The sequence below is a fragment of the Sinocyclocheilus grahami genome, unplaced genomic scaffold (genome assembly GCF_001515645.1).
Source record: "Sinocyclocheilus grahami isolate Dianchi unplaced genomic scaffold, SAMN03320097.WGS_v1.1 scaffold334.1, whole genome shotgun sequence".
Taxonomy (NCBI): domain Eukaryota; kingdom Metazoa; phylum Chordata; class Actinopteri; order Cypriniformes; family Cyprinidae; genus Sinocyclocheilus; species Sinocyclocheilus grahami.
This window is the reverse complement of record NW_015505513.1, coordinates 505,763-525,643: the sequence shown is the minus strand read 5'-3', so window position 1 is coordinate 525,643 and position 19,881 is coordinate 505,763. Positions and strand designations below refer to the sequence as shown.

Below are 19,881 nucleotides of genomic sequence, written 5' to 3'. Positions count from 1 at the left end.
GAGGAAGAAGGCTGTAGTCTTCAGGGTCTAGTAAACTTTTCTCACTGATGCAGGCACTCAACCAAGTGCATTTGACCAGATGAACAGCAGAGGACAGTCTTTCCACTTTCAGAAGTCTCAAAGCTCTCTTACAATCAACTGAATCATCAACAATGACGTGTGTGCAGCTGGGAGAGAATGTGGAAACTACCTGTCCTCCATTCTGGGTGACCTGCCGATGGAATATATCACACCTGGATTTCCCTATACCAGCTGGAACTATGTATATTTCAGTTCCCTGGAAAACTGTACCTAAGAAAAAGCAAAGACATTTAAAATACAACCACTAATACTATACATACTTGATTGGGCTGCATGAAGAAGATTGTGAGGAGGAGGAGATAAATTCTAATATGACAAATAATACTCTTTAAATTCATTTTTGTAAACGCATTGGAATCAGCAGTTGGAATTGTTTTCAAAAATGCTGATATTAGAATAGAACTACATTACACAATAAAAGTCTGATTTATTGATAGACTGATTGTATAATGTTGATCATCACATTCAAATGAACAACCCAAACCCTAAAATGACCTTCACAATTATTTTAAAAACTTTCTTTTTCAAATAATAGAAATGTTGACAAAAGAAAAGGTCAACAAAATTATAATTCTCACATTTCAATTTAAACAATTGTAAGAAGAAAACAATTCAAGTCAAAATTACATTGCATATATTTGAGAAATTGCACTGTTTTTTTAATCCAAGAATATTCCTTTAAATTTTCAAACGAGCCTCAGTCACAGAAATCAATGTGTTGATTAACAATCAGAAAGTATCTGAATACTGTGTTTTCTGAACAGGACTGCATTTCCCAAGAGCATCAAATAGGTATTAATTATACATACCATTTGCATATAGACTACACAATAGCTGTATATTTCAGTATTGACAGAAAATAGATTATTACTTATAAATCATGATGTTTTTGATGTAAAAATCTTGATAACATAAGAGGATCTTGGAGAACAGTACAAACTAAAAAGAGGCAGTTCATGACCCCTTTAAAAGCAACAGCACTTCACCACTCATCCAGGAATAATACATAATTAAGTGCAACAGGAGGATCCAATCGAAAATATTGCATGCAGTAAAACATGGTGATTTAGTCTCTGAAACTGCCCTTGTTGTTTTACTCAAGTGTGTTTTAGAGAATTATGAACCTGTTATTGGTTCAGAAGGCGTCTTTTTGAGGGGAGGCGCGTCCTTCTGCTCATTAGGCCTGGGTCTCTTTACTTTAGGGAAGACTTTCATGATGCCATGACCCTCCATTCCGGTCAGGGAAAGGAGAGGAGCTTTAAAAACGAAATGACTGTCATCAGTAGGCTTCACATAGACACAGAATACAAAAATATAGAGAGCTACAGCAGAAGGCATCATAAGACTGAAGTCCTTATATTGGCAACCAGCGCTGTCCCAGATAAGGAAGCGACTGACCATATCGTAACATTACAACGTATACTCACTTAACATTACATATCTTTAAACGCATAGTTATATTATATTAGCAACTTGGATAACTTCAAAACAAACACCACAGACGTACCTCTACCAGCACCACTTTCGAAGAACAACTCACGAGTGTTTTTAAACGGATCACCTTCCGGGTCATAGTCAGAACTGGCGCTGACGTTTTAAAAAAAAAAAAAAAGAAACTTAAAATTATACATTATTCTTTTTACTTCTTTTCAATACGTCCTTGTTTCTTATAATTACGTATACTGTTGTATATAGACTAGGTAAATCATTAAAAATACGAAACATATTGTTTGAGAAATAGCGGTTGCCTTGGCAACCTCTGGCATGGGATTGTTTGAGGAAATGAAACCGCATGAAGCATGGCTGTTCAACGCTGGGCGGACACTCTCAGGAAAGCCAAGAAAACTGCATTAATAGCTGATGGTGCGTATACATATTCTCTGTTATTTTTAGATTAGTTCATTTGTATGTGTATTTATGTTTATGTATGCTGGCAGTCGTGTTAATTCATCTGTTCCACCTTTATTTGACCCTCTAACTCTAACACTTTCTATTCTATTATAATTCTACTTTATCTATATTTATCGTTTTCATTTCAAAACAAAAAAAACAAAGGCTAGCTTTCTATTTTTTTCTATTCTACTTGTTTTTCTTTGTTTGTGTGTGTGTGTGTGTATAATATATATGTATGTATATATATATATATATAATATATATACACCTTGCTACGTGTACTGCGCTAGCCTAACCGTGACTTGTCATTTGCACTTATATATTGTTGCTCTTTTGTTAGTTTTGACTGCTTTTATTGTTCTCATTTGTAAGTCGCTTTGGATAAAAGTAATGTAAATGTTTGGATAAAATGTAAATGTAATAGTCTTGCTAATAGGATTTATAAGTCGTATATACTTGCTACTCGCTAATAGCAACGGGACCTATGCTAAACATCATAAAATTACCAGTTAAACGAATTGTTTATTTAGTTTAAAGCATGAATAATGTTCGATGTACGCTTACGTATAAATTGAGAGCCACTTTCATATGCCTTTCTCATTAGGGAAAAGGAAAGTTCATTATCTGTTTGAGGATGGCAGTGAGATGGCTGAGGAGTATGAGCTAAAAACAGATGAACTTGTCTGTAAGTCACTTTTCTTTTCTGGTTTTACCTAATTAAAATGCATTCGAATTCAGTTTTGTATTATTTTGTTATTTCATGCTTCTTTAACTTAGTGCGAAAGTGGCGACGTAAAAGCACTTTTGGAGGCCAGGGACAGTGGACATTGGAAGTTGGTGAAACAAACCCAAACGGTGTTACCTCAGATTTAATAAAAGAGAGCAGTTCAAATGTAAGGTTACTTTTTTACTTTCTTACACAATAGATGCCGATGTTCTTAATCTGTGTATAATGATGTCTCTTTTTATGCACACAGCCATTGTTCATGCGTAAGGACACAAAGACCAGTTTCCGGTGGAGGGTCCGTAATATTTCTTACCCTATAGAAGTTTACAGTGTGTCAGCAGAGCCAGCGGAAAGATGTTGTGTCATCCGAACCTCAAACAAAAAGTTAGTTATTTAAAATTGATATAAACCATTGGAAAACCCCAATAGTGTTGATTGTGGTTTATGCAATGAGTGTTTTAGAATAACTTGGTGTTTATGTGACTGGTTGAATTGGACAAAGAATCACTTTTTTTTTTTAAGTAGGCAGTTAATAGTTCACCCAAAAATGAAAATTTGTTGAAAATGTAGTCATGCCATATAAGATGTTTAAGAGTTTGTTTCTTCGTGGGAACAGATTTGGAGAAATGCATTACAAAAGCATTACATCACTTGCTCACCAATGGATCCTCTGCAGTAAATGGGTGCCGTCAGAATGAGAGCCCAAACAGCTGATAAAAACATCACAATAATATACAAGTAACGCACACGACTCCAGTATGTCGATTAACATCTTGCAAAAAGTTAGTTATTTAAAATTGATATAAACCATTGGAAAACCCCAATAGTGTTGATTGTGGTTTATGCAATGAGTGTTTTAGAATAACTTGGTGTTTATGTGACTGGTTGAATTGGACAAAGAATCACTTTTTTTTTTAAGTAGGCAGTTAATAGTTCACCCAAAAATGAAAATTTGTTGAAAATGTAGTCATGCCATATAAGATGTTTAAGAGTTTGTTTCTTCGTGGGAACAGATTTGGAGAAATGCATTACAAAAGCATTACATCACTTGCTCACCAATGGATCCTCTGCAGTAAATGGGTGCCGTCAGAATGAGAGCCCAAACAGCTGATAAAAACATCACAATAATATACAAGTAACGCACACGACTCCAGTATGTCGATTAACATCTTGTGAAGCGAAAAGCTGCATGTTTAGAAGAAACAAATCCATCATTAAGACGTTTTTAACTTGCTTCTGGCTAAAATATGAGTCCACAATCCATAATAACACTTCCTCCAGTTAAAAAGTCATCTTGTTGTCACGGTTTACAAAACAAAGTAGTCCAAAACAGTTGTAAACAAAAATGTGGGTGAATGAAAGAGGACAACAGGGGATGGGCTTTTTCACTGGAGGAAGTGTTATTGTGGATTATGGACTCCTGGATTTTAAAAAAGTTAAAACGTCTTAATGATAGATTTGTTTCATACAAACACACAGCTTTTCACATCACAAGATGTTTATGCGTTGTTCTTAAAACTGGAGAAATACATTAAACATATCAAATAAAATTAGTCTAAAAAGGCAACTTCTGCTTATAAATCATCTTTGTTTTCGGTCATACCAAGTAAAAAGTGTATTGATTAACCAATTGTTTAGTAACCCTATAGGTGGCACTGTTGAGCTAGATGGAAAATAGATGTTCTTCGTGAGAACAGATTTGGAGAAATGCATTACATCACTTGCTCACCAATGGATCCTCTGCAGTAAATGGGTGCCGTCAGAATGAGAGCCCAAACAGCTGATAAAAACATCACAATAATATACAAGTAATGCACACGACTCCAGTCTGTCGATTAACATCTTGTGAAGCGAAAAGCTGCATGTTTAGAAGAAACAAATCCATCATTAAGACGTTTTTAACTTGCTTCTGGCTAAAATATGAGTCCACAATCCATAATAACGCTTCCTCCAGTTAAAAAGTCATCTTGTTGTTAGAATAACTTGGTGTTTATGTGACTGGTTGAATTGGACAAAGAATCACTTTTTTTTTTTAAGTAGGCAGTTAATAGTTCACCCAAAAATGAAAATTTGTTGAAAATGTAGTCATGCCATATAAGATGTTTAAGAGTTTGTTTCTTCGTGGGAACAGATTTGGAGAAATGCATTACAAAAGCATTACATCACTTGCTCACCAATGGATCCTCTGCAGTAAATGGGTGCCGTCAGAATGAGAGCCCAAACAGCTGATAAAAACATCACAATAATATACAAGTAACGCACACGACTCCAGTATGTCGATTAACATCTTGTGAAGCGAAAAGCTGCATGTTTAGAAGAAACAAATCCATCATTAAGACGTTTTTAACTTGCTTCTGGCTAAAATATGAGTCCACAATCCATAATAACACTTCCTCCAGTTAAAAAGTCATCTTGTTGTCACGGTTTACAAAACAAAGTAGTCCAAAACAGTTGTAAACAAAAATGTGGGTGAATGAAAGAGGACAACAGGGGATGGGCTTTTTCACTGGAGGAAGTGTTATTGTGGATTATGGACTCCTGGATTTTAAAAAAGTTAAAACGTCTTAATGATAGATTTGTTTCATACAAACACACAGCTTTTCACATCACAAGATGTTTATGCGTTGTTCTTAAAACTGGAGAAATACATTAAACATATCAAATAAAATTAGTCTAAAAAGGCAACTTCTGCTTATAAATCATCTTTGTTTTCGGTCATACCAAGTAAAAAGTGTATTGATTAACCAATTGTTTAGTAACCCTATAGGTGGCACTGTTGAGCTAGATGGAAAATAGATGGCCAGTCATGAGGAACATTCTCTCATTCTTCATCTCCTCATTTCCCAGGTACTATAAGAAGTTCAGTATTCCAGATCTCGACCGTTGCCAGCTGCATTTGGAGAGCGCAGCCTTGAGTTTAACCCACGCCAACAACACTTTAATCATCAGCGTGAGTGAACTCTCACCGCTAGTCTCACTTAATCACTTTCTCTAAGCTCTTTCTGTAGTGTAAGGTATGTAGTCACAGTTTTTTCCACACGATGTAGAGGAACTTTCCCTTTTGCATGGATCTGGGACCAGGTTGCCAAAGCCCTAATCCACACTAAGAGAGCACACAAATCTGGTCTCAGATCATCAAAAGGGCAACTATGCCGTCACTTTTTATTGGTTCACCTAAGTAGAGAAGGTTGGACTGAACTGCTCTCACCTCTGTCGTCTGCTCCAGTACTCGGCTATTTCATCCAGCAATGGATTTTATATGGAGTTTCTCTCACTTGTGTTGTAGTACAAGAAGCCCAAGGAGGTTTTAACACTGGAACAGGAGCTGCTTGGGGAACTGAAGAAACTGAAGGGGACAAGTGAAGGAGATATTGACTGTAAAACTCAGTGAACTGCCATAGATCCGGAGCCTTTGCATTAATGTATTTGTCTGGCTGTTATTCTTCATGTTCATGTAGACTTGGAGTCTCACATTGGCATGTTTCTGTCAGCCTGGTTGTGTCCAATTAACTCACTTTCAATGTGCGTTCTTTTTTTTTTCCCAATGTAAAATTTCAAATGTTATGCTGATTGATGTTCCTACTGTACAATTGTTCTTTGAGTCTAAATAATAAATTAAAAGAAAAACATTATTATTAAAATTATCATAAGAAGTTTGCTTTATTCCAGCTATTTCCACACTATAGCTAAAAAAGAATAATCTAAAGACTTAATCATAAAATAATTATAGCAGATGCATAGGAAATAAAAAATAATAAAATGAAAGAAATAACCTGCAAAAAATACATCAAAAACAAAAAGAGAACAATATATAAATAAAATGATACAGTACAATCTGTAACATGCAGCAAATGTACATTCAGGGAATGTACAGCTTAAGACAATTAATTGAAGCAAATTCATGAAATGACAACTTATGCATTTAACAGTAGTACAGTTGCATAATGGAGATTCATCATCATATTTCTATTACATGAAGGTCACTAACCTTGAGCCTCAGTATGCTGTAATTACTGCCATCTCGACTCCTCAGGTTTCCTGAAGTGCATCGTGGGAAAATTAAACATTTCCTTCATCTGGGTTCCTTGATTTTTATCTGTATTCACCTCATGTTTATGTACGATGTTTGGCATGGACCACAGTGCTGTTTGTGTTTCTACTGTAAATAGAAGACTACAAATAAACTCTTTTTTGGTTTAAGGCAAAGACAACAATACCATGTGAATATACTGTTTCTGACTCTGGTGATTCTTTGCTTCTAGTTCCCACTCCACAGCTTTTGTGCCAAACCAAGAGACTGTATGCATAAAACAGGCACTAAACCACAAGTCATTCTCACTATTGTGTATAACAGCCTCCGAGGAGGATGTTTTCTGCCCTGGAATTCACCAGCCAGCTTTCAGGGCTGACACTGCAGTCTCTTGTTCTGCTTTTTAACATGGAACACGTAATATTTTAAAGTGACAAATGTGGAAAATATCACAGATTAGATATGTTTTTAAGCAATAATAATTATTTTGTTAAAACTTGCATTATATTTAAGTAGTAAAACTGTCATTTTTCTGGGTCATTTTAGGTATGTCATAGCAAAAAAACTAAAAAAAGCATATTGTTTTCGTTTTGTGGCTTTACTTTTGAAACATTGATTATTCAAACATTTACTAAAAAATATTATCGGTTGTTATTTAGATGGAGGCAGATTAATTTTTTTTAATAAGAACATACAAATCCAATGCCAGGGGTAACTACAATGAGAATTCAGTTTCAGGTTGAATGGAGGCAGATCTGAATGAGAGTTTGCAATCGATTACAAGAAAGGGGCGGAGTTTAAGGAGACTAAATGATTGGAGAAGTCTTGTTTATTTCATATGAGAGAAGTCTGTCATTTTACCAAGATGTATGACATTTTAATGCAAAATAAAATATTATTTAAAATAATAGCCTATATATCTGGGGTGTCCAAACCTGTTCCTGGAGGGCCACTGTCCTTCAGAGTTTTGCCCCAACCCTAATTAAACTCACCTGAACCAAGTAATCAAGGCCTTCAGACTCCCTAGAAACTTCCAGGTAAGGGTGTTGGAGCTAGACTGTAAATCTGACCTCCAGGAGCAGGATTGGACACCCCTGATATATATTATAAATATATTCATATTATTATTATAAAAGCCTTTAATAGCTAAAAATAAGCTTTAATGCTAGTTTCCCATTTCATTATAAGCCCAGGACTGACAGAGAGATTAATTTAGCCTGTCTAGGTTTAGCACGTATCTGTGCATCATTTTGTCATATAAACTGATCAAGGTCAGTCTTTGGACTAAAGAGTCTACCTTAAATGAACTAATTGTAGAAGCAGTCAAAAATGAATACATGTAAAGTTTCAAGGTTTTTAAAGCAGTAAACTCTGACCTGCTTGATTTATTCAACATCCTGTGACGCATATTGGAACCTAAATTCTGGCATCAGTCTTCTAGCTCTGTTGATAGTAGCAACTTGCAGGGACATGCCCTTGATATGAATTGTCAAAATGATTAAAAACACGACCGTTCACCTGAATCTGGAGCTTTTGCAGTGTGGCAGCCTCTCATCGTTATGGCCTTGTATTTGACCACAGAGAGACGGAAACCATTGTGCATCATTACACTCGTGTGTTGACAAGCAGTGCTGTGAGCCAAACATCTGCACACATCATTGAAACCTTCTAGGAGCAGAGCAAGAGTCCTGGTGCTGTCTTCACCCCTTCTCACACTGCCCAAAGATGGTACGCTCCAGTTCACAGCAATATGAGATTCCAGATTGAACCAATACCTAATGTCTGGGGGAGATTGTTGGCCTGAGGTCTGTGAAAAAAATTATATAGAAATGTCTTACATGGAAAGAATCAGATGTCTATGGGTTAACTGCTACCGAGAGAGATTCTTATAGTTCCTCCAGTCCTTGTTTTTTTTTTAGAAGTACCGCATTTTTGACAGATTGCTTTGTTTACTGTTATCTGTAGGTCATTGGGTCCTACATGAGCAATCTTTTGCTAATGCCGTTAGCATTTTGGAGCGAGCTCTTGATTTCTGATACTTTTTTTTTTTAAACTGGATGGTGGTCGACATTGATTTGCATTGTTTTGTTTTTACATTTTCTCAAGTAGTTTGACTGGATGTCTGGTCCACATTACAGCTCACTCTGGTAAAGAAAGGCCTACTTAGAAAGGAAGAGTGATCAATCACAGTTAAAAGTAAATTATGTGCAGTTAAATACAGTGCTGCAGGAATGAGTCCTTTAAACCCAGAAACAAGTTAGCATTTTTTAACTTCCGGTTCCATCGTCCTAAAGTCAGTAGGTTTTTTGAATGAGTTTTTTTTTGTTAGATGCCTAAAGGTTTCTAGCCTAAGGTTTGTATTTAACACAAGCTCAAAATATGTTCACATTTCATTCTGTCTTAAAGCACAAGTAATAGTGTCTTGAAAACAATTGTCTAAATGGGACTACAGAGGTTGTCTGGGACAATAAACATCATCATAAACATTTCTAATTAGGCACTGAACAGAATAACCATTAAAATATGTCTTATTTGACCAGGCAGACCCATTTGTTAAAAATCTGCAAATCCAATTGCGTCTTACTAGCTCTACAAATTGTTTTCCAGTCAGTATGCGTCAGACTGACTGCTATTGACTACACAACTTTTGCCCAGATTTTTGCAACGATTTGCAGTCTGGAGGAGTCAAGTCTCATTGCTGAAAGTCAGAGCCGGTCTGCAGATGTTGGGCAGTCGGAGTTTCAAAGAAAATTGTGAAAAGTGTAGACTATGATGAGCACAGACTCGTGCATCTCTTAGCAATGAGGTGCATGCTTCTCTTATGGAGACCAAGGATCGATAGATAAAAATACCAGTAAATTTTGACATTGTGGGGACATTTTTGGTCCCCATAAATCATTCAGAATGAGGTTTTTTGAAAATCTAAAAATGCAGAAAATTTGGTGTGAAGGGTAGGTTAAGGATTAGAGTAAGGGGATAGAAAATACAGTTTATACAGTATAGAAATCATTAAATCTATGGAATGTCCCTATAATGATAGGAAAACCAGCGTGTGTAGTATTTTTAAAACATTGATAGTCAATTTGGTCTCTTAGAAATTTATTATCAATATTCAGACACAAAAACCCTTTTAAAATACTAATTTCTTGAATGATGCAGGCCTAGTGTTAGCCGTGCAGTCTTTTGACACGAATAGAACAAAGCACCGATTTAAAGAGTTTTATTAGGTCAATCAAACGCTTTTCTAGATGCTTTTCTACCGAAACATGGCCGTGCACGTGGAAGTGGTCCAAGGTCCAACTGACAAATCAGAAGTCCTGGGAAAAAGGCGACAGGGGAAGAGCTCAGCGCTGTGATTTTTGTTCAGTGTCTCTTCTTCCCTTTCTCCCTCCCAATCCTGAGGCCTCAATGGTCATGCTCAACTGCTTCAACAGAGAGAGACACTCTTTTTTTGGCCCTTTTCATTCGTCTGTGCCCCTCTTTGCCTCTTCCCAGCCATTTGCCCTCTTTCAGCCCCTCTCGCCCACATCTCAACCCATAACACCCCCTGAACGTTTTTTCTTCCCCCGAGTCGCTCTTGGTTTCTCTCTTTCGCCCGCCCTCACCCCCTCTGTGTGACTGGGCTTCCTTTTTTGATTGCTGACCCCTCCTTGTGTTATTATTCAGGCCCACCATTGTATGACATGTTTCTTTTCTACGGCGCCTACAAAGAGAGCATTTGATCAAGGGGTTACGGTGCGCGGGTCGCAGAAATGCAACTACACGGTGGTAACCTTTGTTTGGGACGGCAATGGTGGGTTGACCTCATCTCTTCTAAAGCGAAAGACCCAAGCTATTCAAAGGCCCAGTCTCACTTGCTGAGCACATTCAATCGAGACCGGCCTGTCACAGATATTGCTTCACAGTTATCTGAGGCTCAGGCCTCTTTTTCTGGGAGTTCGACTGCTGGGCCAAAAACATAACAACAGCTATACGGTCCTGGAAGTATACCTCTTGAATAGACCCGATCATGCCCTTGAGGTTTCTCTCAGGCTGCTGTTGTTGTCAACTGAATAAGCCTGACTCTGAAAGAAACTGGCTCCCAATTTGGCCGACTTGTTCCTGGAGGCCTTCGACTTTAACCCACACTTGTCGTGCTCGTGTTCTTGATGCGCCCACACACATACAGAGTGATCTATGAGAGAAGGAGAATTCGACCTGTCAGCTAATGATCGCTGACTCCTTCAAAGCAAATTCGGCGTAGAAGCGCATCTCAAAGGATTCGAATCAATCACGGGCCGAATTTAAAGTTCCCACAAAAGGCGTTAGGGAGTCAATGAATCACACATCCCGAGACCCTGTTAAATCAATACTTTTACATGAATTTAATACACGCTCTAAAATAAATATTTTCATTTTGAAGTATCTTACAATCTTCCAATAAAAATATATAGTCATGTACAAACAATAAAGATGCTTTTTGATAATATCACTAAACATCATGGAATCATAATGGAATGTGTATCTGCATATGCTTGGGATCATCAGTAGGTAGCTGCCATGTTCACTGTCAGAATAAAGTGTGCAAAAGTTGTACAACAGCTTGTGACCGGGGCAGTAATCCTTACAGGGATTACTTTGTACCTGACCTATCTTTAAAGGTGCATATTAGTGCCTTCGAGGATAAAATGTACCCCTAAGCTATGCAATATATATATATATTTGAATCGTCACCATACATTTGCCGGTTTATTAATCACAGTACATGAAGACAATTGTTTTGTATTCATGTTATGTTAAGTTTTCAGAAATGTTATGTTTAGATATGCAAATGAGGCATATCCAATGAAATCCAATTATTCGCATTCATTTCTAGAACAGAAGTCTGAATATTGGATAAAGCCAAGTGTAAAATTCTTGTTTCATTTTGATGACATATTAAAGGTTTTTATAGAGTTTTTTTTTTTAATCACTCCATAAATCAGAAAATACTATCAACAGCCAAAAATATATCTATTTCAGCCATATTTTATGCATTTTAAACTTATATTTTGCATATAAATCAGGCGAATGGTGTATGAACAAACTCCTTTGTAAAAACTTTCAGAATATAGATAGGAATACAAGTATAACGTTTGGTTTATGGAAGTGGAGAAAAACTCATTTTGAGAAAACCAGCTTTAAAGATATGTGTTGTAATTGATATCTACAGATGCAAATGGATAAACTGTAATAAAATGAACACTTAAATGTGACTGTTTTATGATTTTTTTTTTACTAGTAGTCTGAAATAAAATATGTTATGGAAGCAAAACAGCCCAAAAATCAAAAAAATTGACCAGTGCCTGAAAAAAACAATGGTTTTGCCTCTAGTGTCTTAATTCTGCCCCAGTGACGAGCTGTTGTACCCCTGAAGATAGAATTTTTGCACATTTTTCTGAGAGTGTTTGTGTGTCGTGTGTTCTTTTGTCTTGCTTCATTCCCAGAGATGCGTTGCTCATTATTACAAGGCTTACAGTGTCCTTTGTTCAGTCAACAGTTCAGTAATTGTCCCAAAACAAACTGTTCTTGGTACTGCGATTCATCTCAGATCTGAACCTGTGCAGACTCCTTCATTTTTACACAACATCAGTTCGGCGTGATGTCCAGTAACTCTGGATGCACATAGATTAGATAAACTCGAATTAAGAGAGCACTCCGGTATAAGATACGATTCTGTCCTCAATTCACGCTTGTGCGCTGATGGTGCTTAGTCCTCTTGTTTGGGGGATATGGGATTAAATCAAAAGGCTTCTGTTCTGTTAACAGGTGTCCTCGAGGAAGACGTTTCATGAAATGGGCCTCTCGCTGATGCTGCCGGGTCTGCGTGGCTTTCCTGGGTCGACCCTTACGTGTAAAAGCCATGTACCAGCCTTTGTACTTGGCGTTCTGCAAAGCCGTGTAGTTATTTTCCAGAACAATCTCGGTGAATATGCAGTCCCTTCCACGGCCCTTCCTCTGGCAACAAAAAGAGACAAACAGCGGAGGACTGAAATGACAAACTCGGAAATCTGCTGTTCAAGCCTGAGAGATTTATGAGGCTCAGTTTTGTTCTCAGGGCATGATGGGTTTACCTGTGATATCATTATTGCCATTCGAACCAATTTAGTTGTCTATATTTCTTAACGTATGATTTCAACAACATAATTTTGCAGAATAATTCAACATAAACACACCAGATGTTTAATTACTTAAACTCACCCGTCCAGTAAGTGTGCCTCTCTTGTTCATGCAAATGTAGTATCCTGTTTTCGCTCCTCTGATTCGAACCCGGCTTCCAAATGTGTCGGTTTCCACAACAAGTTTAGCTGGAATTGTTAAACCATTGCAAAGTCTGTTCATTTTCCACTTTTAGGTGATATGTATGCTTTTGATTGTATATTGGAGAGTTTTGGGATTTGCATTGTTGTAAAGTAGTCTGTGCTGAAAAAGCCAATATTTAGTCTAGATGTGTGAATGGGTGTGTGTTAGGCCAAGACTACAAAGAGTAAGAGTAACAAAGAAGGGTATAAACCGATGACGCTGACCTCACCTCTCTTCATAAACGTACTCATACGTTGAGTTGTAAAGCTATGAAAATTCCTCATAAAATGACCCTCCAAAAAAGTGGGCAAAGTGGATGGACTGCACGAGTGGAAAGATGGCTAGACGCGCAGAAATACTTCGGTGACAGGAATTCGTTCCCAGCGGACAGGATTCTAACCACTGTTTTGTTTGGAGAAGAAGTGCCGCAGCTCACTTAAAACAGGTGCCTTACTGAATAGCTTTAAAATTACATTGAGTTCAAATAAAAACAAGATTGACTTTTCATTGCCTATTTGCAGCGTCACTGCACACTATGAATCATATGTCAACCATCCATTTAGCAAAGAAAAAATACACATATAATCTTGGAGCGAATAGCTCTCGACAAGTGATTGAAACTTCAGATCATCATCTTGCCTCACACATAATATAGGAACATTTGCAATAACCATATTTGTTTAGGAAGAGATGAAAGATGAAAACTAATGATGCTAGAAAAGGTTAGAAAATTGCATGTCATATTTCTGTCCTACAACTCTTTATTATATGGAGAACTATTCAGGAAATGTTAAGACGGCCGAGGTAAGATGACTACTGATGTGTTTTCCAGAACCAAAACGGGGTTCTCTTGAGATTCCCAAACTCATAACAATATAGAATCCATTTCAAACTATGGAGGTTACTTTTTGGCAATGACATTTACTGGATTTTCTGAAGTAATACCTTCAACTGACATGTTTTGTCCTGTTGTTTCAAGCTGTAAAATCATGCAGAAAAGTGTGTTTGCAAAGACTGTGACTTGCCATGAATATCTCCATCATCGCCATTGGCGTTGACCCTCTTATTGCCCAGGACTTGTACATGTTTACCACTCGTCCGGCTATAGAGTTGATAAGTCCTTGTTAATCTCCGGCTCATCCTGTCCGACAGACGACTCTGCTCCGTTACATGGTGCTTAAAATTTGGTACAGAGACGGATTGCATTGTCATCTATGAAAATGTGACAGAAGAACATACAGATTTGTGGTGATGTATATAAGAACAACTCTTTTTAGGGACAATAAAGGTGACACTGTTTCTCTTCAGATTCAAATCATTCTTTTTGCAGCGATGGTTGGCACTCTGAGGGCAAGTGCCCCGTCCACACTCTGAATGACATGCCAATGAGGGGTCGACCAACACTGATCTTTCACCCCGTCTCTTTGGGCCCATTCTCATAACGATTTTCTTTTGTAAGTCAGCTATACGCCGTGCCCACATGTTAGAGCCATTACCTTTAAAGTGAGGGGTTTACGTCTTTTCAAGATGTTTGCCAATTTGCCAATGACTCTATTAATAATGAGTTGTTTGCACGGTTATAACACATTTACTGCACACATATAACAGTAAGAGTAAAGGTTTTATCGCTTTCAGTGTGTCCTGCTTATATTTGACTGGAAAATATTCGAATGGGAAGACTGAGTAGTGTTGTAACACTTTTTTTTTTTTACTTAATTGCACTATTCCTATATTTATTTACAGAATTTTATACATTTATGAATTATTCCTAAACTGTAAATATTATTGTCAGATTTAAAAAAAAGTGTTGCTTATAGGTGGGATGTAACACAAATAGAAACGGGATTTTGCTATGGATGGAAACGTATTAAACATAAAAGAAACATTTAATTGAACACAGCACATAAAATATATGATAACAACTCTTGAGGTGTGTTTGTCACTCTCACATTTATCACCCCACTGTCCTATTTTGTTGATTTTGCATGCACTGAAAAGTCGTGTCACAATCCTCCTTCTCTGGTCGGAAATGATATTTATATTTTAACATGAAAAGAAAAAGTTGTGGACGTTACAGGGCTGTATATAATTAAAGAAAACAGCCTGCTGCTTCAGATGAAATCAGTTCTGTCTTTTAACATCCACCAACACTATCGCTAAATTTATAAACCAGATCTAAACATTTTACTTTCTTTCTTTCAATCTTCCTTTTTTTTTTTTTTTTTACAGAGACACTTACAAATTATACAGTCTCCTGAAGGGGTTGGTTGTCATGTATGATGGTGATTTCAACCCTTAACTCATTTCTAATTGGTTAAACCGATTTTACACTCTATTACACATAACATAGTCCCATCAGTTTATCTATTAGATTGAGATGCTTGATTGCAAACACAAAATGCAGAAGACTTACCTGAGTGTAAAAACACAGAGTCATAAATTGAAGTAATCTGAAATGCAAAAAAAACCCAGTTAATTACGGAATTCTTTTTTTTTTAAACATAAAAATAACTCTTCAGCACAAGTCTATATTAAGTGTACTTACAGGTAACCTAACCTTGATGATTTCAGCCTCATTGTGAGATTTCCAAGCCCTGTCTGATTATTATCCGAAACAATAAGTTCTTCATTAATTCCTCTGTGCGTGTATATTATTGTGTGAGGATGCTCGGTCCATCGGACGTTTAGCAAAAATAACAATAAACTGAGTGACAGGATACTGGTATCGACAGTGATTTATTCATCCGCTGAGTCCATGTCAAATTAATCCGTCACGTAACTTTTATTCCTTAGAGTTCAAGCGCATTACAGTGACTCTTCTCACACACATAATTCATGATCGATGTCCGATTACAGGCGAAGATACGAAAAATAAAACATTCTTCATAGAAAATCAGAGACAACATCCGGCAGCGTGCGCACACCCGTCTTGAGACTTTGCATTATGTTTCCTCGCGGTATCTCCAGCGCTTATGTAAATGTTACTGGAAGAGTCTGAAGTCACATGTAGGTTGATAAACTGTGATGTTTCCCTGGCGAGAAGCTGAGAGCAGAAGCCTCACTGTGTTTCTCTCCACTTTCAAACTCCCAATGTCAAACCCACCCTTCACGTGCAGTCTGACTCCCGTTACCTCCACAGACGCGCCATCCCACCCCTCAACATTTAAACACCTTCACTGAGGGAGAAAGACATTTCGTTTAGCCTGAACAATACTAGAAGAGCTTATAAAGTTAAAGATACACTCACAAAACTGACTGGATTTAACCCCCTATTCTAGTCACAATGGTTTTTAACAATAAAACAAACTTCAAGGCTACATGTTACATGTTTTTGTATGTAGGCTATGTATATATATATACACATACAGGTTTGTTTTTGTGAAAAGTGGGGACATCCCATAGGCGTAATGGTTTTTATACTGTACAGACCGTATATTCTATTGCCCTTTACCAACCCTACACCTAAACCTACCCCTTACAGGAAACTTTGTGCTATTTCAGATTTTCAGTACACTCCATTCTGTGTGATTTATAAGTGTTTTGAAAAGTGGGGACATGGGGTAATGTCCTGAAAAGTCATCTTCTCCTTGAAATACCTATGCCATACCTTTGTCATTATACAAATGTATGTCCTCATTTGTCACAAAAACGTGCACGCACACACACACACACACACACACACACACGTGTGTAATTATCAATAGGATGGGACTTTATTTTACACTTTAAAACAACTTTTGACCCATTTACGTTTGAATAATAGTCTGAAAAGAGTTGATGAATTTTAAGTTTGTCATAATGCACACACAACTATTTAAGACATATTTGATGTTATTTAAATATGTAAATGGCCTTTTATTCATGTAGTCTATTATAAAGTTTGCTCTGTCTCATAGGCCTATACATCATGAAATCAAACCCAAGTGATTAATTCACATTAAAAACTGTATTAAATGAAACAAAGTGAAACTCTTCCCTCCATATTTCCAAAGTAATAAAAATATTAATACAACTTAAATTGTTATTTGTTTCCAGTTACAATTCTAGCAAGAAATAAAACATACTTTCACTTTTTTGAAACTTTATTAGAAAAGATAAGCTTCTAATAGCTTTCAGACACACTCTCTCTGTTTAAAACTAGATTAAAGACACATCTCTTTGGCCAAGCATTCAAATAATGCATCTCATAATCTTTTACTGGCGTTATATCTGATCAAATGCATATTATTATTATTTAGTTTGGGTTAAACACATCAATTTTGCTTGGTTGGAACAGCAGCTACGCTGATTATGTCTCTATTTGTTTCTCTGTTTTTTGCCACGGCTAGGATTTACACAAGCTTCAGTCTGGATCCAGAACATCTGAGAAGAGATGATGCTAACCCCTCAGAGGATCTCAGATGATGCCAACCCTGAAACAACATACAGAACTACCATATTTTGCTATAAGTTTGATTGCATCATATAATAATTGCTGTTAATATTATTCATCGTCTGTTTTATTACGTCTTATATTGATTTTTCTGTACTGCTGGTTCGTCTGGTCAGAGGAGAACTGGCCCCCCGACTGAGCCTGGTTTCTCCCAAGGTTTTTTCTCCATTCTGTCACCGATGGAGTTTTGGTTCCTTGTCGCTGTCGCCTCTGGCTTCCTTAGTTGGGGACACTTCATTTCCAGCGTTATCGTTGACTTGATTGCAAATGATTGCAAAGATACTATTTAAACTGAACTGAGCTGGATGATGACATCACTGAATTCAATGATGAACTGTCTTTTAACTGAAAAATTATTGTTTCGATTGTCATTTTGCATTATTGACACTATTTTCCTAATTAATGCTGTTCAGTTGCTTTGACACAATCTGTATTGTTAAAAGCGCTATATAAATAAAGGTGACTTGACTTGACAAGCTATTTTTATTTAGCTATCCAATGATTAACACGCATTTGCTCACTAAAAATGATTATAAGAGTGTTAATTAAAAGAGGAATCACAGCACCTACAAAAATCTAATAATAATCTTCATCATTGAAAATATATATTGATTTTTTTTTTTTTTGCAATGTAGTTAATATTACCTGAATAACATTTTAACATCATGACAGACTTAATACTCATCAAGTACTGGTTTAAGTACAGCTCTCAACCAGCCCAAACCAAAGAAATATATAACCCAACCCCTAATAGGAATTTTTGTAAAAAAAAAAATCTCCCACAAGAAAAAGGGGAAAATTGCAAATATTCTGATATCCACTCCAGAACATATGCAGCTACATTAAGCTATTCCCTGGCTGCCTGTAAGATTTTGCCTCACTGTGCCTTTGTGGTGACCCTCATTTTTTTTCATTCACACACTGCATGTGAAAGTAATATATGCTCCACAAGAGTTCTTAACATATAATGGCTAGAAATGTGCTGTCAAATACTCCCAACAGCTTAGTTAACTTTGATACATTAGCGTATTACATAGCGTATATTTCTGCTTGATAATGTAATCTGTCGATTTCATATCATGATCCCAATTGTATGCAATAAAATCAGCATGCATAATTCAATGCTGATCTGTCACAAAGCTGTAAATGTCCTTGAGGATCAATGGACTGGAATCCAATGGTGTGTCTCAATTGTATATTGAGATGTTTTCATCTGCTAGTGGGATTTTTTTTTTCCTTCACATTCTCTACTCTAGCATTCAATATGCTGCAATGACCATAACACGGATCACTGCAAGTACCACCAATTTCAAACTGAGACTATAATTCCCATGCATGACTCAAACCCCAAAAAAGAACCATTCTCACACCTTTGAGCACACATAGGAGCGACAAACCAGCTGCTAAGCAGCATAGAAAATGTCATTATCGGTATTGGTTTAATTCCATCCCGTAAATCACTCATATCAGTCTGCGTGCTGGCTTAGAGGGTGAGAATGTACCTGATTGATTAGATCCAGAGGGAGACGGCCACGGGTGATTTTGCCACCTGGAATGATTCAGTGCAATAGTTAGTCAGGTCCTCTCTCAGATATTACACTGAATTTGTGTGTTGGAAACATTTGTTCAGGTCGTGTCTTGGATTTTAATGTGTTGCTGCAATAAAAATATGTTGAGGTCAAGAGCACTGACAGTGCTCATTTGAGAAACTTTTGGAGCAGCTCTTTGGTGCAGATTTACTAACTTAATTTAGCTAACAATATGACTCAAATGACAAATGTCCTGACTGATTTCCATTCAATTTATTGATAACATTTTACAACAAGGTCTCATTGACTTACTACATTAGTTATTGACAACATAACACACATATAGCATAATCAGCAGAAATTTGATTTCCCAGCTGTTTTATAGCTAAAATTATCCTTATGTACAAAGAAAATTTGACAAGACTTAGATCAGCTATGTGTAATGACACTATACTACTTTCACTCGTTTCCTACTTCAGTATATTACAAATTGTATATATTGTTTTTCCACAAAATAATGATATATTGCTGGGAAAGTCACCTCATAAGACCTCTTTCAACAATTACATTTATTCTGCAGTACATTCACTGACTTGACTCACTATTCACAATTGTTTTAACATTCTCTGTGTTTTCTTGGCTTTTGAGACCTCACCTTAACACATGACTTGTATTCTTATCTACACACATTACAGTATGTTTATTTTATTGTTATTCACTTTTACTAGACATAACTGCCTCCTTCTAATTGTTAAACTGGAACCCATAAGTTGTATATATAACAGAACACAGTGTCTCCTTTATTTGACCCTGTCTTATTTCATAGCTTTTAAACACCATCTACAACAATGTAATATGTTCAGGGTGA

The 19,881-nt window shown here is 36.7% G+C and overlaps 2 protein-coding genes across 2 annotated transcripts; one reads left to right on the top strand and one right to left on the bottom strand.

Moving 5' to 3' along the window:
• The first annotated feature begins 1,836 nt into the window (after positions 1 to 1,836).
• LOC107602740 (protein DPCD-like) lies at positions 1,837 to 6,297 on the top strand. The gene is made up of 6 exons (XM_016295315.1): positions 1,837 to 1,944; positions 2,579 to 2,659; positions 2,752 to 2,867; positions 2,952 to 3,085; positions 5,549 to 5,651; positions 5,988 to 6,297. The coding sequence occupies exons 1-6, from the start codon at positions 1,881 to 1,883 to the stop codon at positions 6,090 to 6,092; spliced, it is 603 nt and encodes a 200-aa protein (XP_016150801.1). The 5' UTR covers positions 1,837 to 1,880; the 3' UTR covers positions 6,093 to 6,297.
• A 6,055-nt stretch (positions 6,298 to 12,352) lies between these two features.
• Positions 12,353 to 15,643, bottom strand: fgf8b (fibroblast growth factor 8b). Its single transcript, XM_016295313.1, has 5 exons — positions 15,598 to 15,643; positions 15,466 to 15,502; positions 14,078 to 14,264; positions 12,951 to 13,057; positions 12,353 to 12,707 (listed from the first exon to the last, which is right to left on the bottom strand). Exons 1-5 carry the CDS (start codon positions 15,627 to 15,629, stop codon positions 12,432 to 12,434), a joined length of 639 nt encoding a protein of 212 aa, XP_016150799.1. The 5' UTR covers positions 15,630 to 15,643; the 3' UTR covers positions 12,353 to 12,431.
• Between the last annotated feature and the right edge of the window lie 4,238 nt (positions 15,644 to 19,881).